Here is an 18636-nt window from a genome sequence, read left to right as displayed (position 1 = left end):
AACTAAAACATCCAAATATCCATGTAACCCATGTTCTAAAAAGCCTGATGTAGGAGAATTTTTAAAGAATTCCTTAAATACCAAATTTATTTTCTATGCTTAACATTAATAAATTATTCACTCTACAATTTCACTTAATAGTAAAAAAGAGAAACTGTTTTCTAGTTTCACATATTACCTAATTTGTTTTACTACAAGTTGTACTTAATGAGTTTTTAAAATTATGAAAACTTTAAAAAATTTTTTTAAATGTTTTATTTTTGAGAGAGGCAGAGTGTGAGTTGGGGAGGGGCAGAGAGGGAGACACAGAATCTGAAGCAAGCTCCAGCCTCAGAGCTGTCAGCACACAGTCTGATGTGGAGCTCGAACCCACGAACCGTGAGATCATGACCTGAGCCTAAGTCAGATGCTTAACCAACTGAGCCACCCAGGAGCCTCAAAATTATGAAAACTTCTAATTGCACTGTTAAATTTCTCTCAATTTGTTAAATTTGAATGGTTTCTTTACTTTTTTATTACTTTTGGATGTTATGAGGACTTTAAAATAATGATCTAGCATTCCTTAGTACTGGACAGTCATAGAGGGGTTATGTTTAAATTAAATAACTTCCCAGTAGGCTCATCTCCAGGAAAAATGTTTACTTGCCAGAAAACTGCACTGCAGAGCACGCACATGCATGTGCACACATATATTCTTAATGTTTATGTATTTACTTTGAGGGAGAGAGAGTGTAAGAGTGCACAAATGAATGGGGGAGGGGCAGAGAGAGAGGGAGACAGAGAATCCCAAGCAGGCTCTGTGCTGTCAGCCCAGAGCCCAATGCAGGGCTTGATCTCATGAACTGTGAGGTCATGACCTGAGCTGAAATCAAGAGTCAGACACTTAACCAACTGAGCCATTCAGGAGCCCCCAGCACACATATATATTGAATGAGAATTTTTGCAGACAAGGAAAGATAGCCCTTTTGGTTCATTATTCCAATCACCACAGAGTCCTTGTTCTAGGGAAGTCTCTGTCTACATTCGTGCATATTTGTAGTGATGGGTAAATACATTATTTTCCATGACAACCTAACACACATTGGATGGCAATGTTGTTGGAACGCTTGTCCTTATGTTGAGCTATAGTCTTCATTTTTCTAACCTTTACCCATTAATTCTAAACAGGCTTCCTAAAGCAAATGCACAAGCCTGCTCTTCTTTCTGTGTGACATTATTTCAAAACTTTCAAAAATTTTCTAAATAATCAAACTTAATTCCTTCACTCTTCACAGAACATATTTTCTACATGCTTCCCAATGGAGGATACTTACTTGTTTCTGAATTTATTTCATTTTGTCAATATAGCTCTTAAAATGTATCATACAGAATTGTTACCATTTTTTTCCTCATTTGTGCTAGCTATACTTCTATCATTTCAGGAAGAAGTTACATTAGCTTCTTTTTTAAAAAAATTGTTTACTTACTTTTGAGAGAGAGAAAGAGGGAGTGCAAAGGGGGAAGGGGCAGAGAGAGAGGGAGACAGAGGATCCGAAGTGGGCTCTGCACTGACAGCAGAGAGCCTGATGTTGGGCTGAAACTCCCAAACCATAAGATCATGACCTGAGCTGAAATTGGAGGCTTAACTGACTGAGCCACCCAGGCACCACTAGGTTAGCTTCTTAAAGGCAGATACATCACACTGTTGATTTCTACTAAAACTATAGTTATCCACTTTACTTTTTTTTTTTTTCTAAAAGTAATGGTATAAATATGTTCTTCAACATTTTATATTTATACAAGTGATTTTATGATCCTTTGTTGAACTTCATGTCATTATTTTTGGACCTATACATTTGGACCTTTAGATTTCACTACAGTAATACTTTGTCTCCTCTAAAAGATAATCTGAGTTTTAAGATTGCCTTTGCTTATCGTTCAGAACCAGGGAAATGTACCCTACCAATGGTTTTCCTTTTTCCTCAGTCTTAGGAAAACATTTTGAAGGAGGTACTGGTATAGGGTACAGATGTGGAGAAGGACAGAGCCAAGTAGACAGAGCTCTGGCTTTCCTAACCACATTCAACCAGAGCAGGTGTTTTTGTTCTATTTGCTTTTACAAATTAAACTTCTGAAGAGTTAGTTTGAAGAAATAATTCAAGGCTTAAAAATAGTTTTTAAGAAGATTGAACTAGGGGTGCCTGGGTGGCTCAGTCGGTTAAACATCTGACTTCAGCTCAGGTCATGATCTCACGTTTCGTGGGTTAGAGCCCTGCGTTAGGCTCTGTGCTAAGCCTGGAGCCTGCAGCCTGCAGCCTGCTTCAGATTCTGTATCTCCCTCTCCCTCTGCCCCTCCCCTGCTCACACTCTCCTTCTCTCTAAAAAATAAATAAACATTATATATTGAACTATTTATGATTTTTTGCGGACATTCTAGTTCCATGAATACAACTTACCTTAATTGTGGTGTTTTAATAATAAATGAAAGGAGGGAGGGAAGATTTTGAATATAAAGTAATTAACAAGCAATATACAGAGATGTTTAAACAACACACCAATTAGCTTTTCCTCCATTGGTTATCCACATCTTCTGACCATTAATAATATATTCATCTCCTTTTTTTTCTGCTTTGGTCTTTATACTAGCAACATCGGAGCCAGCTCCAGGTTCTGTTACACAGTAGGCCTTAAATGTATGAAAACAACAGAAAAAAATTAAATATTATTAGACTGTGAATGTTTAAAACCAGGAGTGCATTTTATTTTTCAAGCCACAGTGTTAAATATTTTTAAATACCTAAAAATAATATGTTCTTAGAGAATCAAATAAACTGCTGAAATGTAAAAACATTTATTTATTTTTTTAAAGTTTATTATTGAGAGAGAGACAGAGAGAGAGAACGAACAAGTGGGGGTGGGGCAGAGACAGGGAGAGAGAATCCCAAGCAGGCTCCACAAATGCAGAGCCTGATGTGGGGCTTGAACCCAAGAACTGTGAGATTATGACCTGAGCCGAAATCAAGAGTTAGACACTTAACCAACTGAGCAAACCAGGTGCCCCTGAAAAGATAAGTTTTAAGGATGAGTAAGTGAGGCAAGCAATAAAATAGCAGTTGTACAGAAGAAACTACTACAGTTCAGTACTAGAATGTGAAGTGTGAAACAGTTGATCTCAGGGTCGTGAGTTCAAGCCTCATGTTGGGCCTGGAACCTACTAAAAAAAACCCCAAAAACCAAAAAAAAAAAAAAAAAAAAAAAAAAAAAAAAAAAAAAAAAAAACCCCAATGTTGGAGTGTCTGGCTGGCTTGGTCAGTAGAACATGCAACTCTTGATCTTGGGGTCATGAATTCAAGCTCCATGTTAGGTGTGGAGCCTACTTAAAAAAACAAAAAATACCCCAATACTATCAAGGGTGGATTTAAGGGGGAATAACAAATCATATGGCATAGGTACCAGGTATCTACATTTTACAAATAAGGAAACTGAGGCATAGTGAGACTAATTTGCCCAAGTTCACAAAGCTAGTAAATAGCAGAAGTACCCACATAAGACTGGAGTCAGAGACACAGATTAGAAGGCTTTGCAATAGTACAAGCAAGAAATAAAGCTTTAACTAAGAAACAAGAAAAAATGGAGAGAACTGTGGTGTGAAATCTACAGGACATGATGACTAAATAGGATGTTGGGGAGCTTGTGGGGAATAAGCTTAGGAATTCTCTGAGCTTGCACAGATAGGTTAACAAGGCATAAAGAAATAGAAAACCACAGCATGAATGCATCCAAGATTAGGTAAACAGGGCAAAGGCCCCCAGTATAGGACAAAAGCATAGGAATAAGAAATCTCAGGATGAAAACATCCAAGATGAGGTAAACAAGATTAGGTATTCAGGGCGTTAGCACCCCTCAACTTTCTACAATAGCAGAAAGCTGCTTTCACAAAAAGGAAGAACCAAAATAGGTAAACAGGTAAACTGGACTTTAGACTACAGCAGGGTGAAGTTGCCCAGAGCAGAGCCTAGTTAGCAAAGAAAGGTGCCTTGTTGACCCTGAGGTAGCATGCTCTTTCTTGTCCCCTAGGCCAGTTTAGGTAAACAGAGGTGGTGCCTCACGTCTGTTAACAACCTTCCACCCAGTGCCAGGATTTTGTTTTGTATTGACTCAAACCCCTAATACTGAATATCTTAAACCCCCCCTTCCCCCACATCCATGAGTTAATGTTCACAGTTTCATTGTCTCTGTGTGCACATCCATCATGCTTGTAAGTCTTCTGATCCTAATAAAAACGGAGCAAGGACCCTTAGGGCTCTTGTCTCCTCTCAGGTATTAGCCTCTCTTGCATTCTAATCTTGTGTCCGCTCTCTTGCTGGACAAGAGAGAACTCCAGACCCAGAGTCTATGACAGGACCTAAAGAGGATGTTATGATCACCAAATTTTTTAGTTTAGGCAACTTCCAATTAGGGATAACCTAGAAAGGAAGTAGTTCTAAGGAGTGGAGAGAAGACAATTTGGTTTGGGACATATTTAGTTTAAGCTATTTAAGTCTAGACAAGAAAAAAAAGTCTAAAGGCAAGTACATATAGAAGAGTAAAGCTCAAGGGAGAAGCCAGGGCTGAAATTAGAGTTAATAGACTACCCAACGAATATACCACAACTTAATGCCAGATGAGGAAACGAACTTCATAATTTATGTCAAGAGTAAAATTTATGTAAGTTAACAGTGCTAGGGGTGCCTGGGTGGCTTAGTCAGTTAAGTGTCTAACTCTTGAACTCGGTTGTGGCTCAGGTCATAATCTCAAGGTTCGTGAATTCTAGCCCCACATTCAGCTCTGCGCGGACAGTGCAGAGCCTACTTGGGATCCTCTCCCTCCCATCCTCTCTCTGCCTCTCCCCCACTCATGCTCTCTCTCTCCCAAAATAAATAAACTTAAAAAAAAAATAAGTCAACAGTGCTAATGCTATAAGCTATGTTTACAACAGTATCTAAATAATATAAATAAAATAAAATAATAAAATACCTAAAATAAGAGTGATAGAGAAACACCTGGGTGGGCTTAGTCGGTTGAGCATCCAACTTGGGCTCAGGTCACAATTTCATGGTTCATGAGTTCAAACCCCATGTCAGGTTCTGTGCTTGACAGCTCAGAGCCTGGAGGCCTGCTTCAGATTCTGTGTCTCTCTCTCTGCCTCTCCCCCACTTGTGCTCTGTGTGTCTCTCTCTCGAAAATAAACATTAAAAAAAAAAGAGTGATGGAACCCTCCAACCTTGTACTCATCAGTTCATGCTAGAGTATTGTATTTACTCTGTATTTCAGAGTGTGGTTACTAATGATGGGACTTTATTGTAAAAATAAAAATTAAAAAAAAATTGGTGATAATTAGCTTAGAAAAGATTTACATGATAACTATATTCAAATATCTCAAGGGCTATACAGCCAAGGGAGAGAATTTGAATTGACAGAACTACAGTGAAATCATTTGAACTTTTACTGAATATCTATTATACTGTGAAGTGGCAAAATTATGAAAAAAATGACAGAATCTTTTTCCTCAGGACCACATAATCTAGAAGCACTTTCCAATTATCAGAAATGTTCCCGAATGGAACTACTTCAGCAGGCTCGACTTGCAAGCATGAAAACTGAAAACATGAGCAAGATGGCCTTTTGACAGGGTTGCTATAGAGGGGATTCAGGTGTCATAGGAGTTAACTAGATTGATCTCTTACCTACAGATTTAAAGATGTTTTCAGCATTATAACAACAAAAAATACCGTATCAATGGACTGTCCAGGAAAGATAATTCTGTAAAGTACTAAAATTTTACTTTAACCACCAGTGGGAATTTTTTCCCCTGAAATATTCTTATTAGACATTTCTCTATAATAAGGCAAAGTTTTTACAGCTTATGAAGTATACGGATCTGTGTGTTTCTATACAAAATGGCTTGTTACAGATAATTCTTCAGAGTTGTCTTATTGGATTGCTTCCTAGTAATTAAAATTAATTTTATAATGCTCTTTTAGAAGTCTTCTTTTTTATTTCAACTGCAACTTGTTTTCTTCTTTATCACACTACACAGTATTATATATAGTATTGTCATTCATGTGATTCTCCCTTGTGCTGTATCAGCGCTTCCTGAGGGTAGGAAAGGTACACTATTTGGCATCCCTAATGCCTATTAATAAGTATGTCTCTGGCATTTGTCATCCTCACTATTGTAACTAGTTTGACTTATAATATGTAAATGCTGCCATTCAAACCAGAAAAATCAAGTAAATCAGTAATTTTTATGCATAATTTATTTACTTATTTGCATAATTCTATGCATAGTAAGTTAATACATTGTGGATGAGGATCTGAGAGTCTATCAGATTGTTAACTTCTTGTGACCAGGATCGAAATTTATTCACTTTTATTCCCTGATGCACAGTATTAAGACATTTGAATGAATGAGTACAACAGTGTAACCTATTAGTGATGATACCACCACCTTATATATATATATATATACACACACACACACACATATATATACATATATATATACACATATATATGTATATATATAGTTTACAAAGAAGTTCTGCATTTATTTTCTATTAAAAAAATTTTTTTGCCTTATACTCTAGAGTGATTTCAGGTAGTTTATATAATACATGTTTTTTAAAAAAATTGCAGTGAGGTTGGGGTGCCTGGGTGGCACAGTCGGTTAAGCGTCCGACTTCGGCCAGGTCGCAATCTCGCGGTCCGTGAGTTCCAGCCCCGCGTCAGGCTCTGGGCTGATGGCTCAGAGCCTGGAGCCTGTTTCCAATTCTGTGTCTCCCTCTCTCTCTGCCCCTCCCCCGTTCATGCTCTGTCTCTCTCTGTCCCAAAAATAAATAAACGTTGAAAAAAAAATTAAAAAAAAAAATTGCAGTGAGGTGAAAATAAAGATAAAACCAGAAAAAAAAAAATACTATACCACATGCTTTGAGGTTCAAATAATTACTAATGGAGGACTGTAAAATTAGATCTCTGCTTCCATCTTGCCAAAAAAAATACTAGTTAAAAGTATAACTTTGAGGTGTGAAATGCCTATAAGCTGAAGTCTGGCATAGAGCAGGCAATTCACATACTGAGTAAATTAGTGGATGAATGAATAGCAGTTAAAGAGAAATGAAGTTTCCTCTGGTCATTAGGTACGATGGAAACTTCTCTAATATATTTTTGCAAAAGGAACACTATTTAGAAAAACAAGTATTTTGTTTTATCTTTAGTATATCCCTTTTAAATACTATACTCCCTATTTTCAGAAGAGACAATGAGGTTAAATGACCAAATGAGATCGCATTGCTATTATATGGCTGAGTCAAGACTTGAAGCAAGATTCAGTGTTGTTTCAGTTGCATTCCAGCTACTTCTAAGCTCCACTGGAAATGCATTATTTTATGGCAGTAGTTTTCTGCACCATTACCAAGCTTTTTACAGACTTCTAGGTTCTAAGACCATGCTTGGAAAAGTAACTTTACTTAAAGTCCTGCCCATAACAAGCTTACTCTAACAGTTTAATACTTGTTCCTAACTGGGGGCACCTGGGTGGCTCAGTCGGCTGGGCGTCCGACTTTGGCTCAGGTCATGATCTCACGGTTTGTCAGTTCGAGCCCCGCGTCAGACTCTCTGCTGACAGCTCTGAGCCTGGAGTGTTTCGGATTCTGTCTCCCCCTCTCTCTGCCCCTCCCCTGCTCCTGCTCTGTCTCTGTCTCTCTCAAAAAATAAATAAACATTAAAAAAAAAAAATACTTGTTCCTAACTGTCTGACACTGCATATATTTCAGGTATACATTTAAAATACTTAGTCCAGGGGCGCCTGGGTGGCTCAGTCGGTTGAGCGTCCGACTTTGGCTCAGGTCATGATCTCGCGGTCCGTGAGTTCAAGCCCCACGTCAGGCTCTGTGCTGACTGCTCAGAGCCTGGAGCCTGTTTCAGATTCTGTGTCTCCCTCTCTCTCTGACCCTCCCCCGTTCATGCTCTATCTCTCTCTGTCTCAAAAATAAATAAACGTTAATAAAATACTTACTCCATTCTTGAAAAAAGAAATATGGTTTCTGTGGGGCACCTGGCTGGCTCAGTCAGTAGAGCATACAACCCTTGATCTGGGGGTTGTAGGTTTGAGCCCCACATTGGGTGTAATAAAGATTACTTAAAATCCCCCCCAAAACTTAAAAATAGAAATACTGTTTCTAATTTATTATTTTAATAGTTTACATAATAATATCTATGCAATAACAGAATTACTTTTCATTTTTGAAAGTTTTCTTATACCATATGGTATTGAAAAATAATTATAGTGCCCTTAATTATCTCCGTACTTGCTTCCTCAGTATATCTGAGGATGTATATCCAGAGTATATCTGACTGCACCAAGCAAGAGATTAAGTTTTATGAATATGCAATGACAGTGTATCTGTACTGCAAAGTTAAATCCAAAACCTTGTATTAACTTCTTCTGTATTGATGTTTACCATGACATTATTTTTAAAAGCCAAAACCTAAGGAATTTAAATATCCAAAAATAGGGAATAGTGAAATAATTTACACTACAGTACATCCATTAGGTGACATATTATACAGTAATAAATATAATAAAATTTATTTTTGGGGCGCCTGGGTGGCGCAGTCGGTTAAGCGTCCGACTTCAGCCAGGTCACGATCTCGCGGTCCGTGAGTTCGAGCCCCGCGTCGGGCTCTGGGCTGATGGCTCAGAGCCTGGAGCCTGTTTCCGATTCTGTGTCTCCCTCTCTCTCTGCCCCTCCCCTGTTCATGCTCTGTCTCTCTCTGTCCCAAAAATAAATAAACGTTGAAAAAAAAAAAAATTTAAAAAAAAATTTATTTTTTATTTTTCAAAACACTGCAGTATTTAAAAAATTATGTAAGAAAATGCTCATGTTAAACAGGATATAAAACTGCATATATAATATGACTCTAACTATTAAAAATACATTTATATGTATTAAAATATCTGACAGCATGGTTTGTGCCCACCCAAGGACACACACACACAATATCTGACAGCAAATATAATAAGAGAGGAAGACCACTTACCTTCTTTTTTTTTTTTTTAATGTTTATTCATTTTTGAAAGACAGAGACAGAGCACAAGCAGGGGTGGGGCGGAGAGAGAGGGGGACACAGAATCTGAAGCAGGGTCCAGGCTCTGAGCTGTCAGCACAGAGCCTGACATGGGGCTCGAACTCACAAGCTGCGAGATCATGACCTGAGCTGAAGTCGGACGCTCAACCGACTGAGCCACCCAGGCGCCCCAAGACCACTTAACTTCTTATCTGAGGGACCATACATAGTTTTATAATCAAAAAAGTTAAAAATATTTTTTAAGAAATTTAAAGAAAACACATTAGATGTAGTATAATTTTTTTTTTTAATTTTTTTTCAACGTTTTTATTTATTTTTTTTTTGGGACAGAGAGAGACAGAGCATGAACGGGGGAGGGGCAGAGAGAGAGGGAGACACAGAATCGGAAACAGGCTCCAGGCTCCGAGCCATCCGCCCAGAGCCCGACGCGGGGCTCGAACTCACGGACCGCGAGATCGTGACCTGGCTGAAGTCGGACGCTTAACCGACTGCGCCACCCAGGCGCCCCAGATGTAGTATAATTTTATAAATATTTATTGGGAGCTAAATAACTGTGTAAATTGTGGATCAAGACATAGTATGTCTACTGACTGTTTTCATTTTCACCCTTGACTTCATATTTTGAGAATATTTACTGCTATTATGCATTAAAACGGGGAAAATGTATAGTAAACCTTTATTAATTCAGAAGTTAGAATAATTTTTACATAAACTGAAGGTATCCATAACAAAATAGCCAAAAAAATGTTTAAAATATTTGAACTATTTTTAAAAACTTTTGTCTTAGAAATACCAATTTATAAGTAATAAAATAATTACAAATAATCTTATCAGTACATTCGGGTAGGTTCTCCTAGGCATCTCTATGCTATAATTTTTTACCCTATTTCTAGTATTATATATGCTACAGGATACAATCTAAATTTTCACCTAATTCTTAGACAATATTGAGAATTAGTCTCCTAAACTCATTTGTTGAAAAGTTACCAATTAAGAGATTTATATAAATGTTTTTATTAAGCAGTTTGCCTAAAATTCAGGTACCTATAATTAAAAACATTGATTTTTTAAATGTTACTTTCTACTCTTTCAGACCAATTTTTACCATTTACCTCAAAACTAGTAACCATTTACTCTATTTTGGGATCACAATCACACTGTAGATTGAAAATATATTCAACTGATAAACAAAAGAAGTCAAATTCCTTATGTAAAAACTTTCAAAATAGATCTTCTTCTGTGTGTGTGTATATATATGTATAAATATCTTTTTTTTTTTTTTTAAATAGACTCCATGCCCAATGGAGGGCTTGAACTCTTGACCCTGAGATCAAGAGTCACATGCTCTACCAACTGAACCAGCCAGGAGCCCCTATAAATATCTTTTTTTGATCCAATTTAAAAATTTGTTGAGTAGTGCCCAGAGAATGAAATAAAATCTATAAATATTCTCAAGTCATTCAATCATTCAACAAATAAAATGATTAACTTTTCAGTCCCATTAATTTCTTATTAGTTCAAAAGACTACTAGTTCAAACATCTATTGTTGTATGTTCAATCTGAACTTCTTGACACAATCACTCAGTTCTTGAACTGCAGAGTGCTCCATTAAACAGGTATTTCTTTCCTGGAAACGAGCTAGGAGATGATTATGACACTTGTCTGGAACCCCAGAAACATCCTAAATAGACAACTTTCTCTTGAAAATAAGCAAGAAGATTATTATGACACTTTCTTGGCATCCCAGAAACATCATTATACCTAAATATGCTGCTAACTTCTGTCTTAATGTGTTCTAGCCCAGTGTATACACATTGATTGGAAAGGAGAAATAGTACCCTTGTTCCCTTCTTTAAATGTGGAAAAAGGAGCAGCCACACATACTCACACACATCAATGGCTCCTCAGTCATCCTCCCCAAATACTTCTTTTGTTGTTGATCATTTCCAGCAATGATAATAGGCATTTGCTACCACAGAAAAGTGACATTGAAAAAAGCAAGATATTTTTATTAGGTATGTAAATTTAGAGATTCTATAATTCAAAACCAGAGAACTACTTTTTCCCAAGGGGTAAATCCAAGAACTGGCCTTTATTCTTCCTTTAAGACAGTTAAAACCATGAGGAAATAAATCTGTTAGTCCAGTATTTTCATAAAAGTTATATAGGATTTGTCAATATAGTATGTAAAAATCTACTGTAGTAACATGCACAAAGAATTAAATTTAGGATAAGTGATGTAGTATATATGATCAAGTCTCTTAAGAATTGCTCACTAAATTCAGCACTGCCAGCAGTGGCAATAAGCCATCCTGATCCTTCTCCTGAATGCTGGTTTTTGGCCTTGCCCTTACCTAAAAACTGCCACTGAAGCAGCAGCCAAAGTGTACAGTTTCCCCACAAGGACAGGGAGGACTACAAGTACGGAGACAACAGGGCCAGAATGATCAATTCTGGGAATAAGAATTCTAGCCTTCACTGCAGAATCTTGTGTTCATTTTAAAGAAAATTGTGTTGCACTAGCTAACCTAACCTAGCATTACTATCTCATTAACACCTGAGTTATACAATTAATTTTCTAAGAAACTTACCCCCAAAGAATTTGCTTCAATACAAGTCTGAACCCCTGTACATCCATAAGCCAATTCTTCAGTAATTAAACAAGCATCAAAAATTCCAAGTCCAAGACCTCCTGTAGTATCAAAATGTTTTAAGGCCCATTATAATGTGTAGTATTATCTCATCAGAAATAAAGGTGAACTATTTTAATTTTTTTTTAATGTTTATTTATTTTTGACAGAGAGAGCACAAGCTGGGGAGGGGCAGAGAGAGAGGGAGACACAGAATCTGAAACAGGCTCCAGGCTCTGAGCTGTTGGCACAGAGCCCAGCGAGGCGCTCGAACTCACAAACCATGAGATCATGCCCTGAGCCAAAGTTGGATGCTTAACTGACTGAGCCATCCAGGAGCTCCAAAGGTGAACTATTTTAATTAACAAGAAACTAAAAAAGTGTTCTGGTTAGCACAATAACAAATTATATTTATTCAAAATAAGTTTTAAATATTTCAAAAAATTTTCTATTTGTAATCTGCACCTGTCTTCCTGTTTCAACTGGATTTTGTAAAAACTTGATTCAACTGTGCCAAAACTTTGGCTCTTTTAGCTGAAGGAGTGACAACCTCACAGGAAAACAAAGTCTTAACAAAATGTAAAATCAAAGGTAGAATTAATTGCAACAAACTGACCAACTCTAGAGAGAAATTACCAACGTTTAGGGATAAAGTTATAGTTGAAACCAGTTTAAAAAAGGAAAAATGCCTCTAGGTATTAGTACAAGGTTTCTAAAAGCAGGCAAATACTGAAGTCTAAAGAGAAAGATAAAGGCAAAAAGCCCTTTATCATAAATGACTTACATAAATGGCAACTAATATTTGAAAGACTAAGTAGAGTTTTTCAATTTTTTCCTATTCATATACATTCTAGGATTAAAAATGTGAACAAAGTGGGGCTCCTGGGTGGCTCAGTCGGTTAAGCATTGACTCTTGATTTTGGCTCAGGTCATGATCTCAAGGTTCATGAATTCAAGCCCCTTATCAGGCTCACGCTGACAGTGGGGAGCCTGCTGGGGATTCTCACTCTGCCCTTCCCCCACTAACTCGCTCGAGCGCGTAACCTCTGTCTCTCTCTCTTTCTCACAAAATAAATAATCTTAAAAAACAATGAGAACAGAGGCCCCTGGGTGGCTCAGTCAGTTAAGCATCTGACTTCAGCTCAGGTCATGATCTCGCAGTTAGTGAGTTTGAGCCCCGCAATGGGCTCAGTGCTGACAGCTCAGAGCCTGGAGCCTACTTGGGATTCTGTGTCTCCCCCTCTCCGTCTGCCCCTCCCCCACTTGTGCTCTGTCTCTCGGTCTCTCAAAATTAATAAATAAATGTTAAAAATAAATAAATAAAACGTAAAAAAATGTGTACAAAGCTTACCACAACTCCCTGGAATGTGTGTATTCATTAAACCAAGTTCCCATGCTTTTTTAATTAGGGGCACAGGGTACTAAAAGGAAAGAGAAAGGTAAAGAAAAAAAAAAAGTTACATTAAAATCTAGATAGTTCAATTGTATAATCTTATAAAAATGTAAAAAAAAACTTTTTTCTCCTTAAAATGCACATAACTACCTCGCCAGTTTTATCATACTCTGCAGCAACTGGGATTACTTCTTCCCTGGCAAATTTACGAGCAGTAGCTTGAAACTCTTTCTGCTGTTCAGTGAGCTCTAAAAGAAAGTCATTTAGAAAACATTAAAATAAGACAATGAGCTGAGGAAAAAAGTCCTATGATATTAGTATGTAAAAATTTATAATGGAGTCTTTAATCCTTGATTAACCAGAAAGTCCACAAATAAACCACAAAGACCACAATGCACTTTCAGACTAGCAAGATTTCATTGTATAATATAAACAAATTTATGTCAACACAAGTACCAAAGGAGGTAGGTTAAGATTTCTAGCTTTTACCAAGGGGTAACAGACATAAACTCATTTTTCTCTTCCAATTGGTGAGGGTAAAAAAAAATTTGTTTTTACTCATTACTAGTTCCTAGCAGATTTACCAAACGTTTACTAACACTAAAATGAAACTAATATGTAAGACATGCTCTGATCTCAAGAATCAGTCTAGGAAGATGAGACATGCTCGGTGAGACCATAAACCAGCAAAACTTGTTCCAAAATGTAAGGGTTAAATTGTAGTGTTAGGGCTAACCTGTAGCCTTGAGAAATAACAGCTTTGTTTTAACACAGTAGGTTAAGAGATAACAGCCTTATCCTATCATCAATCAAGGGAACAAAAGTTCAAGGAAAATCAACTGGATTAGTGTTTGATTAGATTGTGGCAAGGGCATGTCTGAACTGTTTCCAACCCCATCTGGGAACTATTTCTTTGTTGTTTCCAGGTGAAGATAAGACGATGTGGTAGGCTATAAAAACTCTGTATCCTGGCTGTTCCAGGCCGACTCTGATCAAGAGTGTCAGTCCCAATCACTCGGCCTTACCTCTCACTGCAATATACTTTGTTGTGACTGTCACTGGTGCCCGTAGCATTCTGTTTCAGGAGTTGTGTGGATGCAACACAAAGTATCATGTAAGAATCCGAACACTATAATTTCAAATTTTACTCTTCCTTTAAACTGAGATAATTTGAGGTTATAAAATTAGCACAAAGCAACTAGTAAAATGTGGGACTGTTTCTCAAAAGTTAACAATAACATAAAACTCTAATTCAATTACATAAAATATGAGGTTCTGTTATAAAATTAATGGAGTGAATAAGGTGGCTGGACTGAGGACTGGAGCCAGTCATTTGCATTTTTTTCCTTTTTTTTTTTTCTATGTAATTTTTTTTCCAGGCATAGAATTCACTGATTATTCACTTACATACAATACCTAGTACTCATTAAAACAAGTCCCCTTCTTAATACCCATCACCCATCTGGCCCATCTCCCAGCCACCTCCCTCCAACAACCCTCAGTTTGTTCCCCATCATTAAAAGTCTGTGGTTTGTTTCCCTCTCTTCTCTTTTTTTCCCCCTTCCCATATTCATTTTTTTAAATCCACACTGTTACAGGGTTTTAATGTGATTGCATCCAACATCAAAGGATAGGTAAGATTCAAAAGAGATAGAGGGTATTTGGGGCAAGAAAAATAAGAGCAAAAGCAAAGAGATAAGAATGAGCAAACATGCTCAAGACTATAATCATTTGTATAGGGATGTGAGAAATAAAATGTAAAAGACATGAGAATTTTGGTGTTGAATCGAATAGCCTTAAAATCAAATCTTTCATTTTATAGATAAGGAAACAAAAGCCCAGAATGAGGAAATGATAGCCCCACAGTCTTACAATGAGTTAGCAGTAAAAGTATACATAAGAGTTTCAGTCACTGTTCTGTACATCACAATTTTTTTTTTTAAGTTTATTTACTTTGATGGGGGTGGGACAGAGAGAGGGAGACAGAGAATCTGGAGTGGGCTCTGTGCTGTCAGGGCTCAATCCCTCCATCTTGAGATCACTGACCCGAGCCAAAATCAAGATTTGGACACTTAACTGACTGAGCCACCCCGGTGCCCCACAATTTACTTTTAACATTGGGGCCAGCAGATACTAAGGTTGTAGGTGAATAAAAAGAGAGGGAAGACAGAGACCTAGTTTGTATTATTTATTGAGAACCTACTTAAATACAGTCATGCTGTACTAGGGATTTTACATATATAATAATCTTAAAATAAATCCTGTGTTATAGACATTATCTCCATTTTATAAAGAACTGGATACAACTGCTCATAGACGTTATCTCTATTCCTTTTCTTAAGTTTCTCAGCCTCCCTCCTAAATACTATATCTATCTCATCCAGTTACCCAGCATACCACCACAGATTTCTCCTGCTGGTGTCTTGCTACTGACTATGAATCTGTATGTGACAAACTGAAACTAAATAGCACTTATACTTAACCTATGTTAATAACAGAGTAAGAAAGAAAACCCAGTGGCCCAAGCTCCTATCCTCACATGGCTTGAAATTTTTAATTCTAAAATATGTTATAAAGAAGCTAAAAATCTTAAAAAATAAAAAACAAAAACGGATAACCCTAGAGAGCTTTGAGTTTGTCATTTGTACCTGGTTAGGAGTTAGTTATCTGAGCTGCCTTTTATCTATTTTCTGAGATCAAGAAACCAAAGATAATGGATTTCAACTAAAAGAAAGGTAATAATTTTGAAGGAAGAAGCACTTTAGGAGACAATGGATGCTAAAAATAGCATCCATTTTTTTGCCTAGGGTCTTCATTTTAGAGAGGAAAGGGGAAGAGAAATCTTACTACTTTCCCTTCCAACACCACATGACTCCCTGATCCCAGACTTTAAACCTATCAATTGGCATCAAAACTGCAGTGCAGATACAGCAGGGCCAAAACAGGCTTTGGCTTATTAGCAGGAAGCTAGCACTGTGTATCTAAATGTTCAAAATATATTTTTTGCATTCAAATTTCTAACTTGAAGACTATCTGTATCAGTAAATTTGTTGTTTATTTAGGGCTACAAACTTAGGGAAAAGGGCACAGATATATATGTCTCCTGCTAACGCAGATCTATGTGTAGGATATTAGGCTGAAAAAGAAAAGGAGATCAGGAAGAATGGGTGTGACTGACTGAACAATCTGTGGATGGTCACTGGCTCTATTCATTACTAGACATTACTAAATGTTTACAAATACGTATATTCCAGACAAATACATATACAGAGCTGCATATATACAACAACTATGTTTAAAATCAAAAGACAGAACAAAACATACCAAAATTAAATCCCAATCCTAGTTCACGTTGTACGGCAGCTTTTGTATGCTGTGATCTCCAGTCAGAACGAGAAAGACTTTTTAGGACCTGTAAAGGACAATTTTATTAAAATAAATTGGATGAATTAAACATCAAATAAAAGAATACTGACAATTACAAGTGAGTACAGCAACTTGTGTGATTTATATTCAATAAGTCATTACTTAAATGCCTTCAACTATAATTTGATTTGTATATTTTTTTTTAATTTTTTTTTTCAACGTTTATTTATTTTTGGGACAGAGAGAGACAGAGCATGAACGGGGGAGGGGCAGAGAGAGAGGGAGACACAGAATCAGAAACAGGCTCCGAGCCATCAGCCCAGAGCCTGACGCGGGGCTCGAACTCACGGAGTGCGAGATCGTGACCTGGCTGAAGTCGGACGCTTAACCGACTGAGCCACCCAGGCGCCCCTTGATTTGTATATTAAATAAGCCACATACCAGATGTCTGAACATGTATTGCAGAGATTTTTTTTAAGTGATGAAAATAAAATTAATCAATAGTATTAAAGTGGAGTGTCTCTAAGACAAAGAATAGTCAGGGGTAGTATCAGACTTAGGACCGCTTTTCTGGAAATCTCACATACAAGCTCTAGGACATCTGTGATTGAGAAGCTGGGGAGAGAGCAACAATAGGATGGTGTAGTCTATCAGCTTTGATACCCTGTCCCAGGTGAGCCTTGCAGGTATGCCTTTGGGAACTGTCCCTTGGAGGATTCCATTTTCTACTATTTAACAAAACAAATTAGCCTAAAACTAGTTCTATTTATTTTCTGCTGCTGTCTGTAAGCATTCTTAGAATATTCTAAGACACACTATGGCAGTCACCAGTTTTGTAAATAAGATTTTATTGGAACACCATGTCTATTGCTGCTTCTCCAGCATAGTTGTATAGTTGCCAGAAACCACATGGTCCACAAAGCCAAAAATATTTATTGTCTCTTTACAAAAAAATTTGCCAACCCTGTTCTAAACTATTAATAGGCTACTTTTCTTAATATCTGGAATATACTCATATTTCATCAAAAAAAGTATAATCAGATATACATGTATTATTCCTTTGCAATCCATTATACTCATGATAGTTGAATAAACATAAAAGTAATCATTTGCATTTATTTAAGTTAATGGAAAGCATACTAGAACTCCCAAGTATATGTTTGAGGACAACAAAATCACACAGTTTACGCTTCAAAGTATTTGATGGAAATATCCATAGGCAATTCTAATATTCCAAAGAAAAGAGAAACTGAACAATATACTAAAAGATTAAGAACTAAGGGGTGCTGGTATGCCTGGGTGTCTCAGTCGGTGAGGCATCCTACTTCGGCTCAGGTCATGATCTCATGGTTCATGAGTTCAAGCCCCGTGTAGGGCTCTGTGCAGCACAGAGCCTGGATCCTGCTTCGGATTCTGTGTCTCTGTCTTTCTGTCTGTCTCTGTCTCTCTCTCTGCCCCACCCCCACTTGCACTCTGTCTCTCAAAAATGAATAAACATTTAAAAACAAAATTAAAAAAAAAAAGAATGGTGGAAAGCCTCGGTGGCTCAGTTGGTTAGGTATCCAACTCTTGGTTTCAGCTCAGGTCATGATCTCATAGTTCCTCAGTTTGAGCTCGGAGTCCAGCTCCAGTGTCAGCCTCAGAGCCTGCTTGGGATTCTCGCTCTCCCTCTCTCTCTCTGTCCCTCCCCTGCTTGGGCTCTCTCTCTCAAAATAAATACATAAACTTAAAAAAAAAAAACTGAACTTACATTTTTTGAAATCTGTAAAAACAAACCGTCTATTTTGTAGATGACCACAGCTTACAAAGAGAATCATCTACATTTAACGTGACATTATGGATAGTCAAATATCGTGAATACCCTTTCAAAATAATAACACTTTATACAATTTTGAAAAGAATAATCAGAGTATAAAAATACATATTTTCTTTGCAATTTTCATTAAATTCATTTTGGCAGTAAAACATGGTTTCTCTAATGCTTACTGTTCAAACATCATAGATGAAACCTGTAGTTGTTTACAGTCACATTCCACAATTAATTCACTGAATCTCCAAGTCAAGCCTAGGATTAAGGCACTATTTTTATTCCTATTTTGCCTATGAAGAAAGTGAGACTCAGAAAGGTCAAGTGAAAT

At 37.1% G+C, this 18636-nt stretch overlaps 1 protein-coding gene across 1 annotated transcript in view; it reads right to left on the bottom strand.

Moving 5' to 3' along the window:
* ACADM (acyl-CoA dehydrogenase medium chain) overlaps window positions 1–18636 on the bottom strand; it is a 33859-nt gene that overhangs the window by 12748 nt on the left and 2475 nt on the right. Inside the window, exons 2-7 of the mRNA XM_030325408.1 lie at window positions 16457–16544; window positions 13283–13380; window positions 13091–13160; window positions 11701–11801; window positions 10998–11078; window positions 2535–2665 (exon numbers count right to left, since the gene is read on the bottom strand). Of these exons, the coding sequence (XP_030181268.1) occupies window positions 2535–2665; window positions 10998–11078; window positions 11701–11801; window positions 13091–13160; window positions 13283–13380; window positions 16457–16544 (569 nt within the window). The remainder of the gene's footprint in view (window positions 1–2534; window positions 2666–10997; window positions 11079–11700; window positions 11802–13090; window positions 13161–13282; window positions 13381–16456; window positions 16545–18636) is intronic.

Source organism: Lynx canadensis, chromosome C1 (assembly GCF_007474595.2).
Source record: "Lynx canadensis isolate LIC74 chromosome C1, mLynCan4.pri.v2, whole genome shotgun sequence".
Taxonomy (NCBI): Eukaryota; Metazoa; Chordata; class Mammalia; order Carnivora; family Felidae; genus Lynx; species Lynx canadensis.
The sequence above is the reverse complement of the archived record's forward strand: the minus strand, read 5'-3'. Positions and strand labels throughout refer to the sequence as shown.